This window comes from Podarcis raffonei, chromosome 5, assembly GCF_027172205.1.
Source record: "Podarcis raffonei isolate rPodRaf1 chromosome 5, rPodRaf1.pri, whole genome shotgun sequence".
Lineage (NCBI taxonomy): Eukaryota > Metazoa > Chordata > Lepidosauria > Squamata > Lacertidae > Podarcis > Podarcis raffonei.
Genome location: NC_070606.1, coordinates 47,248,071 through 47,267,734, shown reverse-complemented (window position 1 = coordinate 47,267,734; position 19,664 = coordinate 47,248,071). Strand labels below are relative to the sequence as shown.

The 19,664-nt window shown below is 41.6% G+C and overlaps 1 protein-coding gene across 1 annotated transcript in view; it reads left to right on the top strand.

Annotated features, from left to right (window-relative positions):
* The window catches only part of LOC128413381 (deleted in malignant brain tumors 1 protein-like), a 56,013-nt gene extending 36,607 nt beyond the window's left edge, over positions 1-19,406 (top strand). Inside the window, exons 28-31 of the mRNA XM_053387420.1 lie at positions 12,130-12,442; positions 14,100-14,422; positions 16,037-16,045; positions 19,075-19,406. Coding sequence (XP_053243395.1) covers positions 12,130-12,442; positions 14,100-14,422; positions 16,037-16,045; positions 19,075-19,406 — 977 coding nt within the window. The remainder of the gene's footprint in view (positions 1-12,129; positions 12,443-14,099; positions 14,423-16,036; positions 16,046-19,074) is intronic.
* Positions 19,407-19,664: the final 258 nt, after the last annotated feature.

Genomic DNA, 19,664 nt, shown 5'->3' with positions numbered 1-19,664 from the left:
CACCAGCCAATAATCCCAGCCCAGTGTTTGAATGCATCGGAGGTCCTGGCTGTTTCCCAGAATGCGAGTGAATGCAGAGATGCCGAGGGCACCGGTTGCAAGCTGCAGGGGGAGCTGACTGTGATGTCATCCCAGGCAGCATTCCAGCCTCCAGGGGGAGCCAAGGAGTCGGCAGCTGAGAGCTCTGTTTCCCGTGAGAACCAAGGTCAGAGCCTTTGCAGAGGCCGGAAGACCAGATGTAAACAGAGCAAGATGCTTGCAGGTGGCCAGGAGCAGGGGGGCAAGTTGCAACAACCCACGCCAGTGGAAAACAAGGCTATGTTAGCTGGCACAGCTCCACCAAAGGCTAAAGGCACGTCTGATGGCCAGGAGCAGAGGGGCAAGTTGCAAAAGCCCTCGCCAGTGGAAAACAAGGCTATGTTTGCTGGCACAGCTTCACCAAAGGCTAAAGGCAAGCTGCAAAAGCCCACGCTGGTGGAAAACAAGGTTTTGTTTGCCAGCAAATCTGCTTCGAAGGGGAAGGCCAGGTTTATTGTTGACTCTGCGGCCACGCGCCATCTCACCAAAGACCGCCATCTGTTTGTCTCCTTCACACCTCAAGATGGAGAGGTCCAGCTGGCAGATGGAAGGACTTTGCAAGCTACAGGAGTTGGGACTGTGAAGCTTGAAAGTCTGCATACTACCATTAGTAATGTTCTTTTTGTTCCAGGAGCTGTGGACAATTTGATTAGTGTACCACAGCTGACTAGGCGTGGTTTTGAGATTTCCTTCAAGAGGACTGTCTGTGTCATCAGAAAAGGCAAAGAGGACATTTTGCATGCAAAGTTGATGGATGGTTTGTTCTGTCTAACTTATGATGACAATGCTGTTATATCTAATGCTGATTCTTGTTGTGTTGCACAAACTAACAAGGTTCTTCATGCAGGTTGCATTCATGATGCACATCGCAGGTTTTGTCACCTCTCTTGGCAAGCGCTAGCCAAGATGCCTGGGTTGGTTGAAGGTTTGGACATCAAACCTTGTAAATTTCACATGAAATGTGTATCTTGTGCAGAGAACAAGTTGAAGGTTGCTCCAAAAGGCAAGGAGTCTAGCAGGCAGGCTTCCAAACCCTACCAGCTAGTTCATGCAGACCTGGTAGGTCCTCTAGCGCCCTCTTTGGGTAGAGCAAGGTACTTCATGGTTCTAATTGATTCTTTTTCCAGGTACATTCATGTGTTTATGCTCGAGCAGAAATCGCAAGCATTTCCTAAGTTCAAGGCATTCTGTGCTTGGTTGGAGAATGCTCACGGTAAACGTATTGGTTGTCTGTTTACTGATCGAGGCGGGGAATTCACTTCTCAGCAGTTTGAAGCTTTCCTGACTGAGAAGGGAATCCAGCATGACTTGTCAACGCCTAGATCGCCATGGATGAATGGGCTTGCGGAGAGAGCAAATCAAACGTTGCTGCAAGGGATAAAAACCTTGTTGCATGATGCCAATCTCCCTGAGAAGTTTTGGGGGGAGGCTTTGGCGAATTTTGTTTATTCTTTTAACAGGAGACTGTCATCACCTATTGGTTGTACTCCCTATGAGAAAATGTTTGGGAGGAAACCTAATGTCAAGCACTTGAGAATCTTTGGTTCTGACATGTGGGTGCACACCCCACAAAGCAACAAGCTTGGGAAGCGTGGGGCACATGGTTTGTTCATGGGGTACGAAAAAGGTGCATACAGGGTATGGATGACTGACTCTAAATCCATAAAGTTCACAAGGAGTGTTGAGTACAATCCTAAGTGGGGGGAAAATGTGGGAATTTTCCAGAGTTACCCAGAGGAGGATGAAGGTGATGTGAAGAAAGCAGATCATGCTGAGAAAGCTGAGGAAACTGAGGATGATGATGATGATGAGGAGGATGATGATGATGATGATCAGAGTTCGGATTCCAGTTCAGTGGGCGGCGCTGCTGCTGCTGTCAGTGACAGTGATGACACAGCAGACTACAAGAGCGCAAAGGCCTCAGTCAGACCATCTGATGAGTCTGACAATGAACTGGAAGAACCACTGTTCACCATTGGTCACTATTCTCCTAAGAAGGAGGAGATGAGTCCAGAAGACTTGCGTCTGGTTCGCAGGTCTGAAAGGGCGACCAAAGGCAAACCTCCAAAGAGATTTGCTGATGAGTTTGCTAAGATGGCAACTGCTGTTCTTAGTAGCTCAGAGAAGGTGTGGGAACCTTCAAGCTTCAAAGAGGTCCAGGAGTTAACCTCTAAAGATGCTGAGCCTTGGCTTAATGCCATGAAGGCTGAAGTTGATTCCTTAAACAGGAACCAGACTTGGGAGCTGGTACCGGTAGTCCCAGGAATGAGACTGGTTGGCAGCAAATGGGTCTTCAAGGCCAAGACAGACCAGAATGGCAAGGTTGTCAGACACAAAGCCAGATTGGTTGCCAGAGGTTTTTCACAGGTACCAGGACAGGATTACCACGAGACCTACTCACCCACGGTCAAATATGAGAGCATTCGGCTGATGCTCAAGATAGCTGCAGAGGAGAAACTGCATGTTTCCCATCATGACATAAATACAGCTTTTTTGTACGGAATTTTGGGGGAGGAGCTGTACATGCTTCCACCTGACGGGATGCAGATACAGAAGGGAATGGTCTGTAAACTGCGGAAATCCTTATGTGGTCTCAAGCAGAGTGCCAGGTGTTGGAACACAAAACTCACTGAAACGTTGCTTTCTCTAGGTTTTCACCAGGGCAAAGCTGATCCGTGTGTGTTTGTCAAGGAGGAGGGGCAAAACAAACTGTATTGTTTATGTTTTGTTGATGATCTTCTGATGTTTTGGAAGAATCAGGCTTTTTACCAAAGCACCCTAGCTCAGCTGAAGGAGCACTTTGACATGAAGGATCTTGGTGAGGTATCCAACTATCTTTCTCTGCAGGTGGAGAGAGACCAAGCAGGTAATTTTCTGGTACACCAAACACAGAAAATTGCTGATGTATTAACCAGGTTGAATTTGGTTGATGCAAACCCAGCAGACACACCGATGGTGACAGGTTACCAGGTAGACAGTACTGCTGAAGCATTTTCTGACACAACGCTGTACAGATGCATTCTAGGCAAGTTGAATTTCATTGCTAGATGTTCAAGACCTGACATTGCTGTAAGCACTAACCTGCTTAGCAGACATGCTAACAATCCTACTGTTCAGGATTGGAAAGCTCTGAAGCGCATAGCCCGCTATTTGAAAGGGACTATGCACTACAGGCTGAGGTTCACCAGTCAGAAGACTGGAGGTCTTGAAATCTTTGCAGATGCAAGTTTTGGAAGTGACACCACGGATGGTACAAGCACTTCTGGAGTATGCTACATGTACAACCACTGCCTGTTTGACTGGTTGTGCAAAAAGCAGACAACAGTTAGCCTAAGTTCCTGTGAAGCAGAACTCAATGCTCTGTCATTTTCACTCATGGATTGTGAATGGTTGATGCAACTGTTTAAGGACATTGGGGTTTCTGTAAAATGTCCTATACAAGTGTATCAAGACAATAGATCTTGTTTGGCTTTGCTAAACTCAGAGAGTTGCAAGCAAAGAACCAAGTACTTGCAGATTAAGCTACATCGTGCAAGAGAGTGTATTCAGAAAGGACTCATTCAGGTGTCCTACATGCCAGGAAATGAAATTCCTGCTGATCTGTTGTCTAAGGTTGTTAACAGAGAACAACTGAAGGTTTACGCACAAAGGTTGCAATTGGGTTGAACCACAGGTACTACAGGTTACACGGAAAGGGGGAGGATGTTAGGATATTTCCGTTCCACCTTAAAAGGGAGCAGGATGTTTGTATAACAGCCTGCGTAAGTTCCTGTCTCACAGGATGTTTATGTTGTAAGTTCGTTTCGTTTTTGGCTGTTTTGCCTGAGCAGTCGGAGCAGACGGTCATGCCTTCTTTGTTCTGACCAACGCCAAATAAAACTGTAAATATGCATGTTCTGCTCTCACGCTGTGCAACTTCCTGCTGTGTGAATTCTGCTGTCAGAGTGTGCACTAAGCCTGAGGCTTAGTGTCGCTGAATTGCTGATATTGCCTGACTATGGGAGGTCGATGGATCGTCCGGCACCGAGCTTGGGGCCTCAGATGGACTTCTATCTCCCTGGCAGTATCCCAACAAGTTCACCTTTGCATTACCATACTTTCAGAGTGGATCTGCACCCAAATTAAAACACATCCAATGCATAGATAGATAGATAAAACTTTATTCAGCTATAAGCCCACAAGGTAAAACCAATCAATAAATAAAATAGCATTTTACATTCTAAAATATCAACTAAAATATTTCAACGCATAATCTCCTTCACGTTACATACAATCTCTAGATGTACCATATTGTGCCCTTGAATATAAAGATGGTGGATAGAGTTTACTAGATTTTTAATAGTCATGCAGCATTCCATGAAGTCTTTTATATGAAAGAACTGAATTCAGGAATCTGGCAACCTGTAATGTTCTATAAGAGTCAATGTCCTGGAGTAGATAGGCTAGATGTAATTCAGGTGGTTTAGCAACAGTTCCCAAATGATTGAACTCAGAATCCTTGATCGGGGAACAATATATAAAGGACAATTAAACAAGATATGATAAAGGGATTCTATTGATTTGTTGTCACATGTGCATAAAACAGAGGTTTTACAGTTAGAAAATCTATTGCTCAGCACATTTGAGGGGAACACATTAAATCTGGCTCTAAAAAAAGCGAATCTATGCGACGCAACCAATAAGGTAACAGATATCAAGGTATCTGGGACATAAATGTAATGCCCTGATTTATCGGGGAACATGTACCTCCACCTGTAGTAAGATTTTGTTGCAAATCAACCTCCTCCAATCTTTGTTTGATGACCTTTTTTGCTGTAATTAGATCTAAATTTAGTATATCGGAAGGCGAGATTCCATAAGACAACAGTTTGGAATGGATTTTTGTTGCCCATGGGCTGGTAAATTCATCTCTCCATAGGCACTGAATAAGATGGTAATTGGGCAATTTATGCCAAAGGGACAGCCAGTAATTAAAGGCATGTCTCCACATCAGGATCTCTAAGGAGGGGGTCTTAAGTTCTAAGCGAATAGCCGAGTTGCTTACACAGGAGGGTAGTTTCAAAAGGCGTCTGAGAAAAAGATTTTGCAATGTCACCAGAGGCATGAGGTTTACAAAAGCGCCCCATAAAGGGACCGCATAAGCCATAGTTGCAACCACTTTAGCACTATAAACTTTTAAGGCAGATGGAACATGCATAGCCCCCTCTGTAAAGAAAAAGCGTAATAGAGCGTAGATAAGGGCTTTGCCCTTATTTTGTAAGTATTTGATATGCGCTTTCCATCCCATATTATGCTGGAAGTAAATTCCTAGATATTGAAATTTGTAGACTTGTTCAATTGGCTTCTCCTCGAGTTCCCACCTATACAATTTACGACTCCTGGAAAAAATTAGGACTTTAGATTTGGAATGGTTAATAGTAAGTAAATTTGTTTGGCAATATAACGCGAAGATCTTAAAGGCCCTCCTCAAACCGATTCTTGAATATGAGAGGATCACCGCATCGTCAGCGTACAATAGTAAGGGGCAGCAATAGTCTGCAAGCCTGGGTGCATGAATGGTGGTTTGGGCCTCAACTAGGGGAGTTCTCATGTCACTAATATAGAGGTTAAAGAGATAGGGGGCAAGGATGCACCCTTGTCGTACCCCCTTATTTACACACATCCAATGCACTTTTCAAGCACATGACATTTTCATGGGTGCACACATTGTTCACTGCTACACTGCATCGAGGATGCGTTGTAGTGCACATGTTGATACAATCTAATTGCGCGACAAGGCCCAGGTGCACCCCCCCAGGAATAATAAAAACACACTGACACAGAATTTTAGTTGAATGGTTAATGGGCAAAATTTAGGCCACAACTTTATTGATTACAGAAATGTAAGTGGTATTGGCTTAGGCATTGGCAATAACTATAACTGACTCCTGCCCGCCTTTCAGGAAGTCTGAAAAGGTAAATGACCAACAGAGGGAGGTCTGTCGATGGCGACTGACTGAAGCTCACCCCGGGGTTCCTGTTGGGTCCTGGCATGGCCCTAGCCCCTCAAGCGGAGTTTGGACAAGATCCAGACCCGCAGATTCCTCTAACAGAATACCCTTGTACCTGGAGGGGCAGGTGATGGCCTCCCCTCCCCTCCCCCACATCTTAATAAGCCAAGGCCTAACCGCCACACGAGCCCCACAAAGAAGTGGGTCTCTGGTGCACTGTTTGGCGGCACGAAGCCAGATGAAGCCCTGACAACACGACACTGCCTTTTAAAGGCCTCCACGATCACGCCACCACTCTCTAATTGGCCAACAGGCTGGTGGCGCGATCTATCACCAGCTACTTGTGATCAGAAATATAGTACATCTGGCTAGATATACTTCATTCTTAACTATTATGGTTTAGAGAGATTATCCAATCATCTTTTTGTCTTTCTTTTTCTCTGTCATTCTGGGGCTGTCATTTTTGGAAGTGCAGAAACAAATGAGGTTTTTAGATCAGATGTTTATAAACCCAAAGCCAGACACTGCTTTAGAGTCACATTAATAGAAGAAGAAGAAGAAGAAGAAGAAGAAGAAGAAGAAGAAGAAGAAGAAGAAGAAGAAGAGTTTGGATTTGATATCCTGCCTTTCATTCCCCTTCAGGAGTCTCAAAGCGGCTAACATTCTCCTTTCCCTTCCTCCCCCACAACAAACACTCTGTGAGGTGAGTGGGGCTGAGAGACTTCAGAGAAGTGTGACTAGCCCAAGGTCACCCAGCAGCTGCATGTGGAGGAGCGGAGATGCGAACCCGGTTCCCCAGATTACGAGATTACTCTTAACCACTACACCACACTGGCTCTCATCACAATAGCTCTGCATCACTTAGTACTGAGTTTCTGCCCTAGATAAATGGGTTCAGCGTTCAAATTTGTAAAACAACAATTGAGGCACTTTGTTGGCATGAATTTGAACTCTGTATACACACTGAAGACAATTTCCAAATATTGTTATTGTCCCCAGTTCAATAGCTGTCAAAGCAACTCAGATATGTCCTTACTATTAACATAATTTGACAAGCAAAGTTCACAACGCAAACACAAGAAAATACTCCAGTACATTCTTTTGACTTTTCTTCCTGGTAACAGAAGTTCAAATTCCATAGTATAGCTTTATGCTTATAAATGCAACACAAAATTTTGTTACACATAATTCTGGTGGGAACAAATAATTTCAATGTGATCCTTTTCAACATGAAAATGTCAATCAATCCACTTTAAATTCCTTTCAAGTTTCGGAAACTGATATAATCTGTGGTCTGAAGCAACTTTGACAATGACAGAAGCAAACCTTTCTCTTCCACACACCTTGTTTTCTTCAGTACCTATAGGGTGGTATTCTACGAACTCATCCTGTCAGCGTGATTGCAATGGGATTTTCCCTGAGCCTTCCCCAAATCAGTCCCAGAGGATTGGAGGAACCCCTAGAATAGATTTCGGGAACACATGGGGGAAGAAGAAGGGGGCTAATTGTGCTAACAGCAATCCTTATGTTGATGGAACCCTGTCTTAGGGCTGAATTGGATACAGCCCTTTATATTCATTAATGACAAGTGGTCAACTCATAGAATAGTCTTGATCATTTTTTATTATTAGTTGATTCCATTCATTCTGAAGTGTTACCCAATTTCACTGTATTTTCAGGATCTTCTACTGCACTGTTCAGAAGTCCCCAACCATGTGTACATATGCAATGGTACCTTGGTTTAAGAACAGCTTAGTTTATGAACAACTTGGATTAAGAACGCTGCAAACTAGGAAGTAGGTGTTTTGGTTTGTGAATTTTTCCTTGGTTTAAGAACATGTTCCGCTTCCTGCTGAGTGTGTTCCATTTGTAAATTGAGTCCCCTGTCGCTATGGGAAAGCATGCCTTGGTTTAAGAATGTTTTGGTTTAAGAACGGACTTCCGGATCGGATTAAGTTCGTAAACCAAGGTACCACTGTACCTGCAATTTGGACTAACACTTCATGTACCTGATGATAATATATTAGTCTTGAAGCTGCCACAAGACTCTTTGTTTTGGGAAATGAATTATATAGTAATTCTACTCATTCCACTTTACTTTATATATATCCCTCTGAATTTTGCTTATTTTTTCTTATGTAATTATCCAGATTCTCTATGTGCCTTTTATGCCTTGTTCTGTCCCCAGTAAGCACAAGACACTTTTGCCCGGTGGCACTGTGTTCCATGGATTGCAGCAAAATACCGGACAAGGTTTTGCCCAGTATATTGTTTGTGTGGTGGGCTCATGGGGAAAAAACTGCCCCATGAGCTCTTGCAAAGGGGAGGGGAAAGCCTGTATAAGGCTGCTTCTCCTGGAGCTCAGGGCCATTTTGCCTTGAGAACTTCCCATCCGCCCGCCCTCGGGTTACCATTCACTGAGCAATTATGGGTCACTGGTTGACAGGGCTGGGAAGTATTTTTTCCCTTCTCAACCTGATTGGCTGGCGGTTTCCCCCACTTTTACTTCAGTGAAAGTATGTTAGGCATACTTTCTTTGTTAGGCAAAGAACATTGTTTGCATGAAGGCGGAAATGGCATTGGGTAAGATCAACATAGTACAGGGGGGCCCATAGGGGCCTGAGGGGAGGATTAACCACAGTGCTCCCAAGTTCAGTGTTGAGGTATTTGCTTAGCAGGAATCTGCACCCTGGAGTCTTTGCTTGGCTTGCACCACAGCAAGGTTCAACACTGGCTGACTCCCACGGAACAGGTTTGGGGTGGTCGAAACCTGGTGGATCCATTCCATCAACATGGGTCTTGTGGAATGTTGAAGTGATCTTGGGACCGAATGCCATACCAACCCTTACCCTGCTTGCTGTTGTCAATAAAGATTTGGCCCAATTTTATCTAACCACTGTTGTACAGTGTTATTATTTTGCTCCTACCTCATCTGTCTCCTGAGAAATCTCTATGTGGGACAAGAAGCTACAGTTAGAACTGGATAGGGAACAACTGATTGGTTCAAAATTGGGAAATGAGTACGACAAGGCTGTATATTGTCTCCCTGCTTATTTAACTTATATGCAGAATTCATCATGCGAAAGGCTGGGCTGGATGAATCCCAAGCCGGAATTAAGATCGCCGGAAGAAATATCAACAACCTCAGATATGCAGATGACACAACCTTGATGGCAGAAAGTGAGGAGGAATTAAAGAACCTTTTAATGAGGGTGAAAGAGGAGAGCGCAAAATATGGTCTGAAGCTCAACATCAAAAAAACGAAGATCATGGCCACTGGGCCCATCACCTCCTGGCAAATAGAAGGGGAAGAAATGGAGGCAGTGAGAGATTTTACCTTCTTGGGCTCCATGATCACTGCAGATGGTGACAACAGTCACGAAATTAAAAGACACCTTCTATTTGGGAGAAAGGCGATGGCAAACCTAGACAGCATCTTAAAAAGCAGAGACATCACCTTGCCAACAAAGGTCCGTATAGTTAAAGCCATGGTTTTCCCAGTAGTGATGTACGGAAGTGAGAGCTGGACCATAAAGAAGGCTGATCGCCGAAGAATTGATGCTTTTGAATTATGGTGCTGGAGGAGACTCTTGAGAGTCCCATGGACTGCAAGAAGATCAAACCTATCCATTCTTAAGGAAATCAGCCCTGAGTGCGAAAACAGGAGTGCCTGGCGTACTCTGGTCCATGGGGTCACGAAGAGTTGGACACGACTAAACAACTAAACAACAACAACAACAAAATGGGTTACATAATGTGCCTGCCTGGGCAAGTCCTTTCATGTATATAGTAACAGTAATTACAGTGTGTTTAACAGCAAATTAAACTCTCCACTAACCAATACCAATGAACCAAAGGATATGGAATTCTACATAATAATGTATGAACCATAGGTATTGTAATAGTAGATGCAGTTGCACTGTGCTGTACAATAACTCCCATCAGAGTCTATCAAAGGCATTTTTCGTGTCTCGTGCCAACACCAATAAGGGACTACAGCAAGGTTTCATGAAAGCAATACATTCTGCCAATATTTGCATTGCATTTGACCCAAGTGATTATTATATTTTGGTTACCAGAATTGAACAAAGCATTCTGCACCTCTGGACCAGGAAACTAAAATTTAAAAACGTAGAACAACAAAGTGTACCATTACTGTAAGCAATCCCTTACCAGCATAAAACCATCTAAACTACTTCCTCTAACAAGAGATAAATAAATATATCAAATTGCATTGCACACACCCTTTCAGGTCTTATTTCTATATATTCTGGTGCATGTCTAATCAACCTAGAAACCAATTTGGCGAAAATGGATTCCTTGGTGATCTTTACTTTGTTGTTACTGTTGCATGGAAGATGTCTACGTGCATCAGGTAATATTTCTTAAATTATCAACATTCTTTCTCTTTTCTTTTTCTTGTTCTCCCTCTCTGTAAGATAAGACCTTACAAACTGGCAGTGAATGATGGAAAGAGCTTGTTGCAAGGGAACACATAAAGATGACATGGGTATTTATGGCTCCATCAAAACGCATAAGATGCTTTCAATTTTGGCATTGTGGGGGTCATTCTGGATTTGTCAATCCTGCCTGTTTCTGAAATATTAATAAGTTGGGAAGATACTTAGGAAATCCAACAAGGAAAGGTGGAATTAGGAATTGAAAACAAACAAGTGCAGGATATTTCTTATGAAGAGGAACACATGGATATAATGGCTGGCAACATTATTCTATGCATGTTTACTATGATCAAAGGTAAATGGCATTTCCATGCGCTCTGGTTTCCGTCACGGTGTTCCATTGTGCCAGAAGCGGTTTAGTCATGCTGGTCGCATGACCTGGAAAGCTGCCTGTGGACAAACACTGGCTTCCTCAGCCTGAAGCCCAATAGTTGCCTTTGACTGGACTTAACCATCCAGGAATCCCTTTACCTTTACCGTTTACTATGATCAAAGAAGTCTAATTTCCAGATAAGTGTATATACAAATGCCATAATGATCTATTTTGAAAGATGATATGGATTTCTTTGGTTTGCCTTCTTTAAGCAAAATATATTTATCACCTGATTTTTCTAGATTTTCTAATAATGTAAATCCATTTTATGTCTGAATTAATCAGTATCACTCTTAATGTAATTAGAACATATCTAGAACATATTATAAAAGCTTGCTATAAAAGATCCTCTCAAGGGAATGTTAATGTTTGTTTAAGTTCAAAACCACTCAAAGAGCAAAAATGACCACTCCCCGCTTAAAACGGGGGGGCGCCCTTTGCGTGGACGCACGCAGCCCTAGATCTGGAGCGGCCCCATCAGCATAGGCTTGGCTTTGCCTTCCCTCAGGTGGGATACCTGGAGGTCTCCGCCTACCTCAGTCAGTTGTCCAATCCCACCTGGGGGAAGCGTTGCCAAGGAGACCAGGCCAGGTAGGGGAGGGATTACCTGCCCACACAATAGAGGGAGGATCTTACCTGGGAATCCTCAAAAAACCACTCAAAGAGCAAGAAAACCTCCATTGTGCAAGCTATTTGTAATCTGTTTTTAAAAAATTAGAACACAAGCAAATAAAGTTTCTCTATATTCTGCTAAATTTCTAGAAGTAGCTTTTACAATGTAGAAATTAATAGAGAAACATTGGGAAATGGAATAAATTGCATTGTGAATACAGTCTATGTATTTATGGATGTAACTCTGTGTTTGTATAATTTATAACTAAATAACTGGGTGTTTTTAAATCATCCACACCTTCTATAGGATCAGATATGTATACCAGGCACATTTTATTTCTTATTTACCAAATTATTTGAATAATTTTTCTGTTATATGCTTGGATATGTACAAAACACTGTGTTCAGCAGAATGCTCTGAAATTCTAAATATTTAAAATGTATCTTCCCAGAAATTATCATGATTTATTCAATTTGGTTTCTGACCATGAAACATACCTTAAGAAACTAATGTTTGTTTTAATGTGTGTACTTTGACGCCTTTACAATTGGGGGGGGGCAAGTGTTGAGAGCAGAAAATATTGCTTCTAGAAGGATGTTGTTGTGTTGTTCAAAGATGCTTTCTTGAGACTGGTCAATGGAACCAACAGATGTGAAGGCCGGCTTGAAGTCTACCACCAAGGAAACTGGGGGACAGTCTGCGATGATGATTGGGATATAAATGATGCACAGGTTGTCTGCAGACAGCTTGGATGTGGATTGGCTCTATCGGCAAGAGGAAGTGCCTATTTTGGCCAAGGCACTGGCAATATTTTCCTGGATGATGTGAAGTGCAGAGGGAATGAAACTTCTCTTCAGCAGTGCTCCCACAGAGGATGGAAAATCCATAACTGTGTCCATGTAGAAGATGCTGGTGTGATCTGCTCAGGTACTCCTTTGTTATGTGTGCTTCATTAGACATTTCTGTTCTTTCTAATCCTGTAAATCTACTTAATTTCTGAACAACTGATAGTCAAAGTTAGTTACTGTTTCCTGATAGCATATTACAGGTAGTCTAGATTAAAAGGTTGTGTCAGTCTGTGAAATTCTCTTTACTTATATCTGATTGAAATATGCTCAGGTTAAATAGAAAGAGATCAGATACATGTTATTCATCTTATTTTTGGTAGGTTAGTCCAAGAAGAATGTTCTTTTTTTCTTCCAGGCAGGGGCCTGCTTGCTACATGCATGAAAACTTCATTCAGAGTTCTATTTTGTTTTAAATGAAACAATGTAAAATATATCTTATTTATTATTTACAGGTAATAGAGAACCGGAAAGACTTGGTAAGTTTAATTGTTTATTAATTCATTAGAACTACATGGAAACTACACTTCAGATGAAATGCCAATAGCAAGCTTGTTGAAATCCTAATATTAGTGGAGTTGAACACTTACACCAGGAACCTGTGGCCTTCCACATATTGCTGGACTTCAGTGCTCATCAGCCCCTGCCAGCAAAGCCAATGGTTAGGGATGATGGGAGATGTAGTCCAACAATATCTGGAGGGCTACAGGTTCCCTATCCATAACTAACAGCAACCTTGGTTTCGGCCATCTGGTGAATGCAAATATCAACACAACACACATTTAAATGAATCTGTTTCCTGAATTCTCATTTCCTGACTGCCCATATCCACACCATGCATTTAAATTCCTTCCAACCTTCATAGGATTTCCTAGGAAATCATGACTGTTAAAATTTCATAACTGTGCTTTAAATGTTTGGTGTGGATGTAGCCTAGAGAGCCAAATTCTTGTTCATGAACTTGGCTTTGTGAAGCATCACAAGATCTGCTGCTTGGATATAAATGTGTTTTACCTGCGAAAGTTCGTTTCAGAAATGCTACTTAGTGACATAGCTGTAGCACTGTGTGCAGACAAGGTACGGCAGTGCATGAGAAGAGCAGCATTTGGAGTCACACTAATTTATGTCACCCTAAAACATCCATGAAGACAATGAAATTTAATTTGTGATGTCTTCATTAATGTGGGTAGGGGAGTAGAATCCAACACAGTTCATCACTGAGAATTCTCATTCTCATTCTGTGCTTCCAATTCATTTATACTGGTTATGAAGATCAATCTGAGATCCAATATGATTATTCTGAGCTACAACAGTGAGGTTATATGATGCTTTCATAATCCATTCTAATAAATCCATGAACTTCCATTCCTGTTGCAATACAATAAATATATTTTGGAGACAGTATGAACCTGGAGGGTAGACACTTGCATTCTCAAATCAGCTCTTTTGGTCCTCCAGGCACCTGGACTATCTACTTGAATGGACTAAGATTCAATCTTTCTCTCTCCTAAAATGCATATCAATCGATCTCCTTTTTGACACAGTGCAAAATATTGAAGTAGGTCTCTTCAGGGCGGGATGCAGTCCATGGACCATGAATTAACCACCACTGCTTTAGTTTACATCTTCCTAGAGATAGGAAGGGCCTTATTTATTAGAGTCTTTTTATGCAATCTAATCTGTTTTCTCCTCGTGAAATTCTTGAGAACAGAAACTGATTTCTAAATGGATACTCTTTTTATTGTCCAAAGATGGGTCCTTGAGACTGGTCAATGGAACCAACAGATGTGAAGGTCGCCTTGAAGTATACCACAGAGGAAATTGGGGGACAGTCTGTGACTATGGTTGGGACATAAATGATGCACATGTTGTCTGCAGACAAATTGGATGTGGATGGGCTCTGTCAGCTACAAAAGGCACCCATTTTGGCCAAGGCTCTGGCAATATTCTCTTCGGTGGTGTGCAGTGTGGAGGATATGAAACTTCTTTTGGGTATTGCCCCCATCACGATTGGGAAATTCATAATTGTGGCCTTCAGGATATTGCTGGAGTCATTTGCACAGGTGTACTTTTCTTCTTTCCTTTTTTAATTTGGATCATTTTATTCCTAAATGTCTGTTTAATTTCTGAATGACTGGTGATCAGTTGTAAAGGAATAAGTGTTTCTCACATCCACATTGTTTAGCATGTGTGGTTTAGATTAGTGTATCAATTGACCTGTTAATGTATCTTACATATATCTAAGTGTAGTCTCTTTTATTTTGTCTATCAAAACATTATCAGTTGCTTAGCATCCCAAGTTTGGATAGGTTATTTTTTATTATTTTAGAAATGTGGAGCCAAATGACGATTCCCAGGTAAGATCCACCCTCTGTTGTGTGGGCAGGGCGGTCCCTCCCCCTACCTGGCCAATCCCCTGGTAATGCCTCCCCAAGCGGGATTGGGCAATTGGCTGAGGTAGGCAGATACCTCCAGGTATCCAGCCTGGGGAGGGCGAAGCCAGCCTGTACTTCCAAGAGCTGCATGGGATCCAGGGGGTTGTGCGTGACCACGCAAAAGGCACCCCCCATTTGATATGGGTAGCAGTCTCTATAAAATAATAAAGAATTCCATAACCACCACTCTTCCAATAAACTGCCCCATTGCATTGTGTTGAATCTTACTCCTGAACACTGAGGAGCAGTTATTCAGTTGTTATGAGGAATATAGCTTGAAGGGGCCTGGAAAAAATCCACTGTTACACTAATCACCAGTTGGGTTGTTCTGGAACTTAGTATGTCTCTTTTTATTTCAAAGATACAAACTTGCAATCAGCCAGTCAATTTGTCTGACACCTCAAGATATAGCACACATTCAATGAGTATAAACAGAAGCAGAATCATAGGATATACTCTATTTCCATGTGCAAACCGAGTTGAGACAAGATATTCACCTATCTAAAACATGATAGCCATGTTCAAATATATAAAAGGATGTCACATAGAGGAGGGAGAAAGGTTGTTTTCTGCTGCTCCAGAGAAGCGGACACGGAGCAATGGTTCCAAACTACAAGAAAGAAGATTCCACCTAAACATTAGGAAGAACTTCCTGACAGTAAGAGCTGTTCGACAGTGGAATTTGCTGCCAAGGAGTGTGGTGGAGTCTCCTTCTTTGGAGGTCTTTAAGCAGAGGCTTGACAACCATATGTCAGGAGTGCTCTGATGGTGTTTCCTGCTTGGCAGGGGGTTGGACTCGATGGCCCTTGTGGTCTCTTCCAACTCTATGATTCTATGATTCTATGATTCTATGAATTCAATAGCTAGGGCTTATGATGCGTTTGACCAAACTGCGGGAGGCAGTGGAAGACAGGAGTGCCTAGTGTGCTCTGATCCATGGGGTCACAAAGAGTTGGACATGACTAAATGACTAAACAACAACAACAGGGTGTATGATATTTCATAGTTTCCACAGAATATATATCTGTATATCTTATTCTCTCCAACACCTAACTTCTTCAAAATTAAGTAGGATGTTAATTCTGAAAAATTAACAATGATTGCTAATACGAGTTGTCTGTAAATTTAGGAGCTATACAAAAGAGAAGGTTTTAAACCAAACTTAGTCAACGTAGACAATTCAAATCAATAAGAACTAATCTAACTATGACTAATTTAAGTTCTCTTCATTTCGCATTCCAGGTAAGATAGGTAAGTCTGGAATCCAACCCACTGTGTGCAACACACCCTTCTGAAAATGTACATTAATATAGTACCTGTAAATTAACTGTAAATTAATAGTTTAGTTTATATCTATATTTTCCCAGAGAGTTTATGATTCCTTAGGGCCTGGCAGTGACACGCAACTAGGATAAGAAATATTTTTCTCCTTGAGATCAGAAAGCATAGCTTCTAAAACAAAGTTAATTTATTGTTCAAAGATGCTGTATTGAGACTGGTCAATGGAACCAACAGATGTGAAGGCCGTCTTGAAGTATACCACAGAGGAAGTTGGGGGACAGTCTGTGATGATGGTTGGGACATAAATGATGCACACGTGGTCTGCGGACAAGCTCTGTGTGGCCGGGCTCTATTAGCTACAACAAATGCCCGTTATGGCCAAGGCTCTGGAAATATTCTCCTGGATGATGTGCAGTGCAGAGGAAATGAAACTTCTCTTGAGCAGTGCTCCCACAGAGGATGGAAAATCCATAACTGTGTCCATGTAGAAGATGCTGGCGTCATCTGCACAGGTGTACTCTTCTTTTTTCCTTTTTAAAAAGATGGTTTTATGCATATATGTATGTTTAATGTCTGAATGACTGGAAATCAGTTGTAAAGGAATCAATGCTTCTTTCTAATTTTAGCATTTGTGATTCAGATGAGAGTAATATTTTCATTTTTTTCTTGCTTATATCTAAGTGAAATGTCCTCAGGTTAAGTGACAGGTGTCCATAAGAACATAGCAAGCTGCCTTATACCAAGTCAGATCATTGGTCCACCTAGCTCATTACAGTCTATGCTGACTTGCAGTGGCAACCCAAGGTTTCTGACAGTGGACTTGCCCTGACCTACCTGGAGATGCTGGAGATTGAAACAGATTTTTCTGCAAGCAAGGCAGATGCTCTACCACTGAACTGCAGCCATTCCCCACACAGTGTTGTCATGGATGAAATCCATGTATCAGCAAATTTGCAGTTTTTTTATAATGTCCCAGAACTAAGTCATTTTTCTGTTGGGAGCATGTCCATATCTGAAAGGTTTTCTGTGCTGATCAGCAGGGAGGGAAGAGTGATGAGAACTAAATACACTCCACTTTCCCCTCCCAAACATCTTATTAGTTTAATCTTCAGTTTACTTGCAGAGGAGTATGTGCTTAAAGCTAAGGTTGTTGGTTAGAGATGAAGAATCATGTGTTTTGACTGATCTGGATTAGGGCATTAAATATCTATTTCTATTTCTATGTCTATATCTATATCTATATATAACAGTGTATCATGTTTGTTACTTACAGGCAATAAAGAACCAAGAAGACCATGTAAGTTCACATTCTTGATAACTTTATTAGTTCAACATACCTTGATCCAGCAAAGCAAATAATTATCAATCCTCATGTTGTGATTAAGTCTGCACCAATTTGATTTTCTCATAGGGTAGGGGATTCAATGTCTTTGTTCTATTGATTTGTGCTTTTATCTTGTATTTTTATCTCATGAAACGGCCTGAGATCTTCACATGAAGGGTGGTATATAATTTAATAAATAATAATAATAATTCAATCTAACCTTAAAGGCCAATTCAGAATAATAGAATTGTAGAGTTGGAAGGGGTCTTTAGGGTCATCAGATCTAACCCCCTGCAGTGCAGGATTATGCAGCTGTCCCATGTGTGGATCAAACCCACAGCCTTGGCATTATCAGCACCAAGCGCCAACCAACTAAGCTATCCAGGCTGACTGAATTAATTTGTACTTTTCAAAACACTACACAAACCAAAACAACCATCCTTTTATATTCAAACTTCTCCAAATTGTGGAGCGCAATTTTCCAACCAAGTACTTTGTACAAAAATACATATACTTAGATAAGTGTGTGCATAGAAATACCTATATTAGCAATCACACACACAGCATACAGAAATGTGTTATTTTAGGGGAAGTTGCTTTGCAACAATGTGTGCACTAGGGAAAGATTAATACAAACATGCATATTAGAAATTTGCAGTAAAATAGTGGTGAATTTTCCTAAGAACTTTCCTTTTTTTCCATTGCAAACTGATGTGGAAATGTGGAGAACGATAAATATTAGGAAAATATTGGTGGATGGGGAAGTGAATATGGTAAAGATGGCACATGAAAGTGGATTTGTGGGCATCTACCGCATCACCCACATATTCCACCTGATTGTGGAGGGTGCCCTGGGTTTAGGTGACATGTTTCCTCCTTCCTTCGCTACCCATGATCTCCTCAAAACCTGCAGAAGGGTTGCTGGGCATTTTTACCACAGTGTGAAGGGCAATAGGCCATTATGGAAGAAGCAAGCAGGGTTGGGGATGTGGACATTGCCTCCCAGATTGTGGTTGTCCTCAAGCTGTTCCTGGAGACCAAATCAGGCACCAAATCAGATTGCAGGGAAGATTTCATTGAACTGATATGGATCATGCATATTCTAATAGTATCCTCAGCAACCAAAGTAATGTAGCAAATCCTTAAATAACAACAGCTGTGAAAATTACTTAATTATTGGTTGTGTGTGTGTATGTGTATATAAAATGAGTGCTAAAAGGAAATGACTTTTTATCATTTTTCACAGCTACCAGACGTCTTCAACTGAGTAGTAAGTTTTATTTCTTGTTCGTAGGGATCAGCAAGAAATTCATTTAATGTTGGGATCCATGTATTTTCTCCAAACAGTTTGAAATATATAGAAATAAAACATCTCATAATTTTGAATGTTAGTATAAAATTATATTAGGGTGATGGACATAATCCCTTAGATACCTCATGCAGTTTGTGTAATTCATGATTCCTCCAGCAACTTTGTTTGGAAATGGTTTTATAAAATCCTTTTGAAATTTGAGGTTAAGTTCAAGTAATAGCATTGCGAGAAGGAGCGGGGTCACAAAGTAATTTCATACTATCAGATCCCAAGATGAATACGTGTTTAATGTCCATGGCTTTGAACAGTTTCACAATGCAAAATTTAGTCTTCAGATTGAAAAGTTTTCTCTCCCTCCCAAAGGACCTCTCTTACGGTTGCTTAATGGAAGTAACAGGTGTGAAGGTCGCCTTGAAGTATATCATGATAGAACCTGGGGGACCGTCTGTGATGATCTTTGGAGCATGAATGATGCACATGTGGTCTGCAGAGAGCTTGGATGTGGACCAGCTCTGTCAGCACCAGGAAGTGCCCGTTTTGGTCAAGGCTCGGGCAACATCCTCCTGGACAATGTGGAGTGTACAGGAAGTGAATCTTCCCTGCTTCAGTGTTCTCACGCAGGTTGGGGCACACATAACTGTGGTCATCAGGAAGATGCCAGTGTCATCTGCTCAGGTATTCCTAGGCTGGGCTAATCTAGTTTCCCAATAGATCAAATGCAGTTTTCCAATCTTTGTAGATTCCTTTGGGAAGCATATGGTAGAATTATTAAAGAAAATATCCACCACAATCTCCGGTTTTAATTAAAATTTGAATTAGGTGGTCTATTATTACCGGTAATAAAAGTTTATTTCCTTCAAAGTGCATGTTCAGTGAGGTATACAAAGTTTCAGATGTTGGACCAATCTGAACAGCGCATTTAAAGCAGTATCATATCACTTTGAGCATTCATG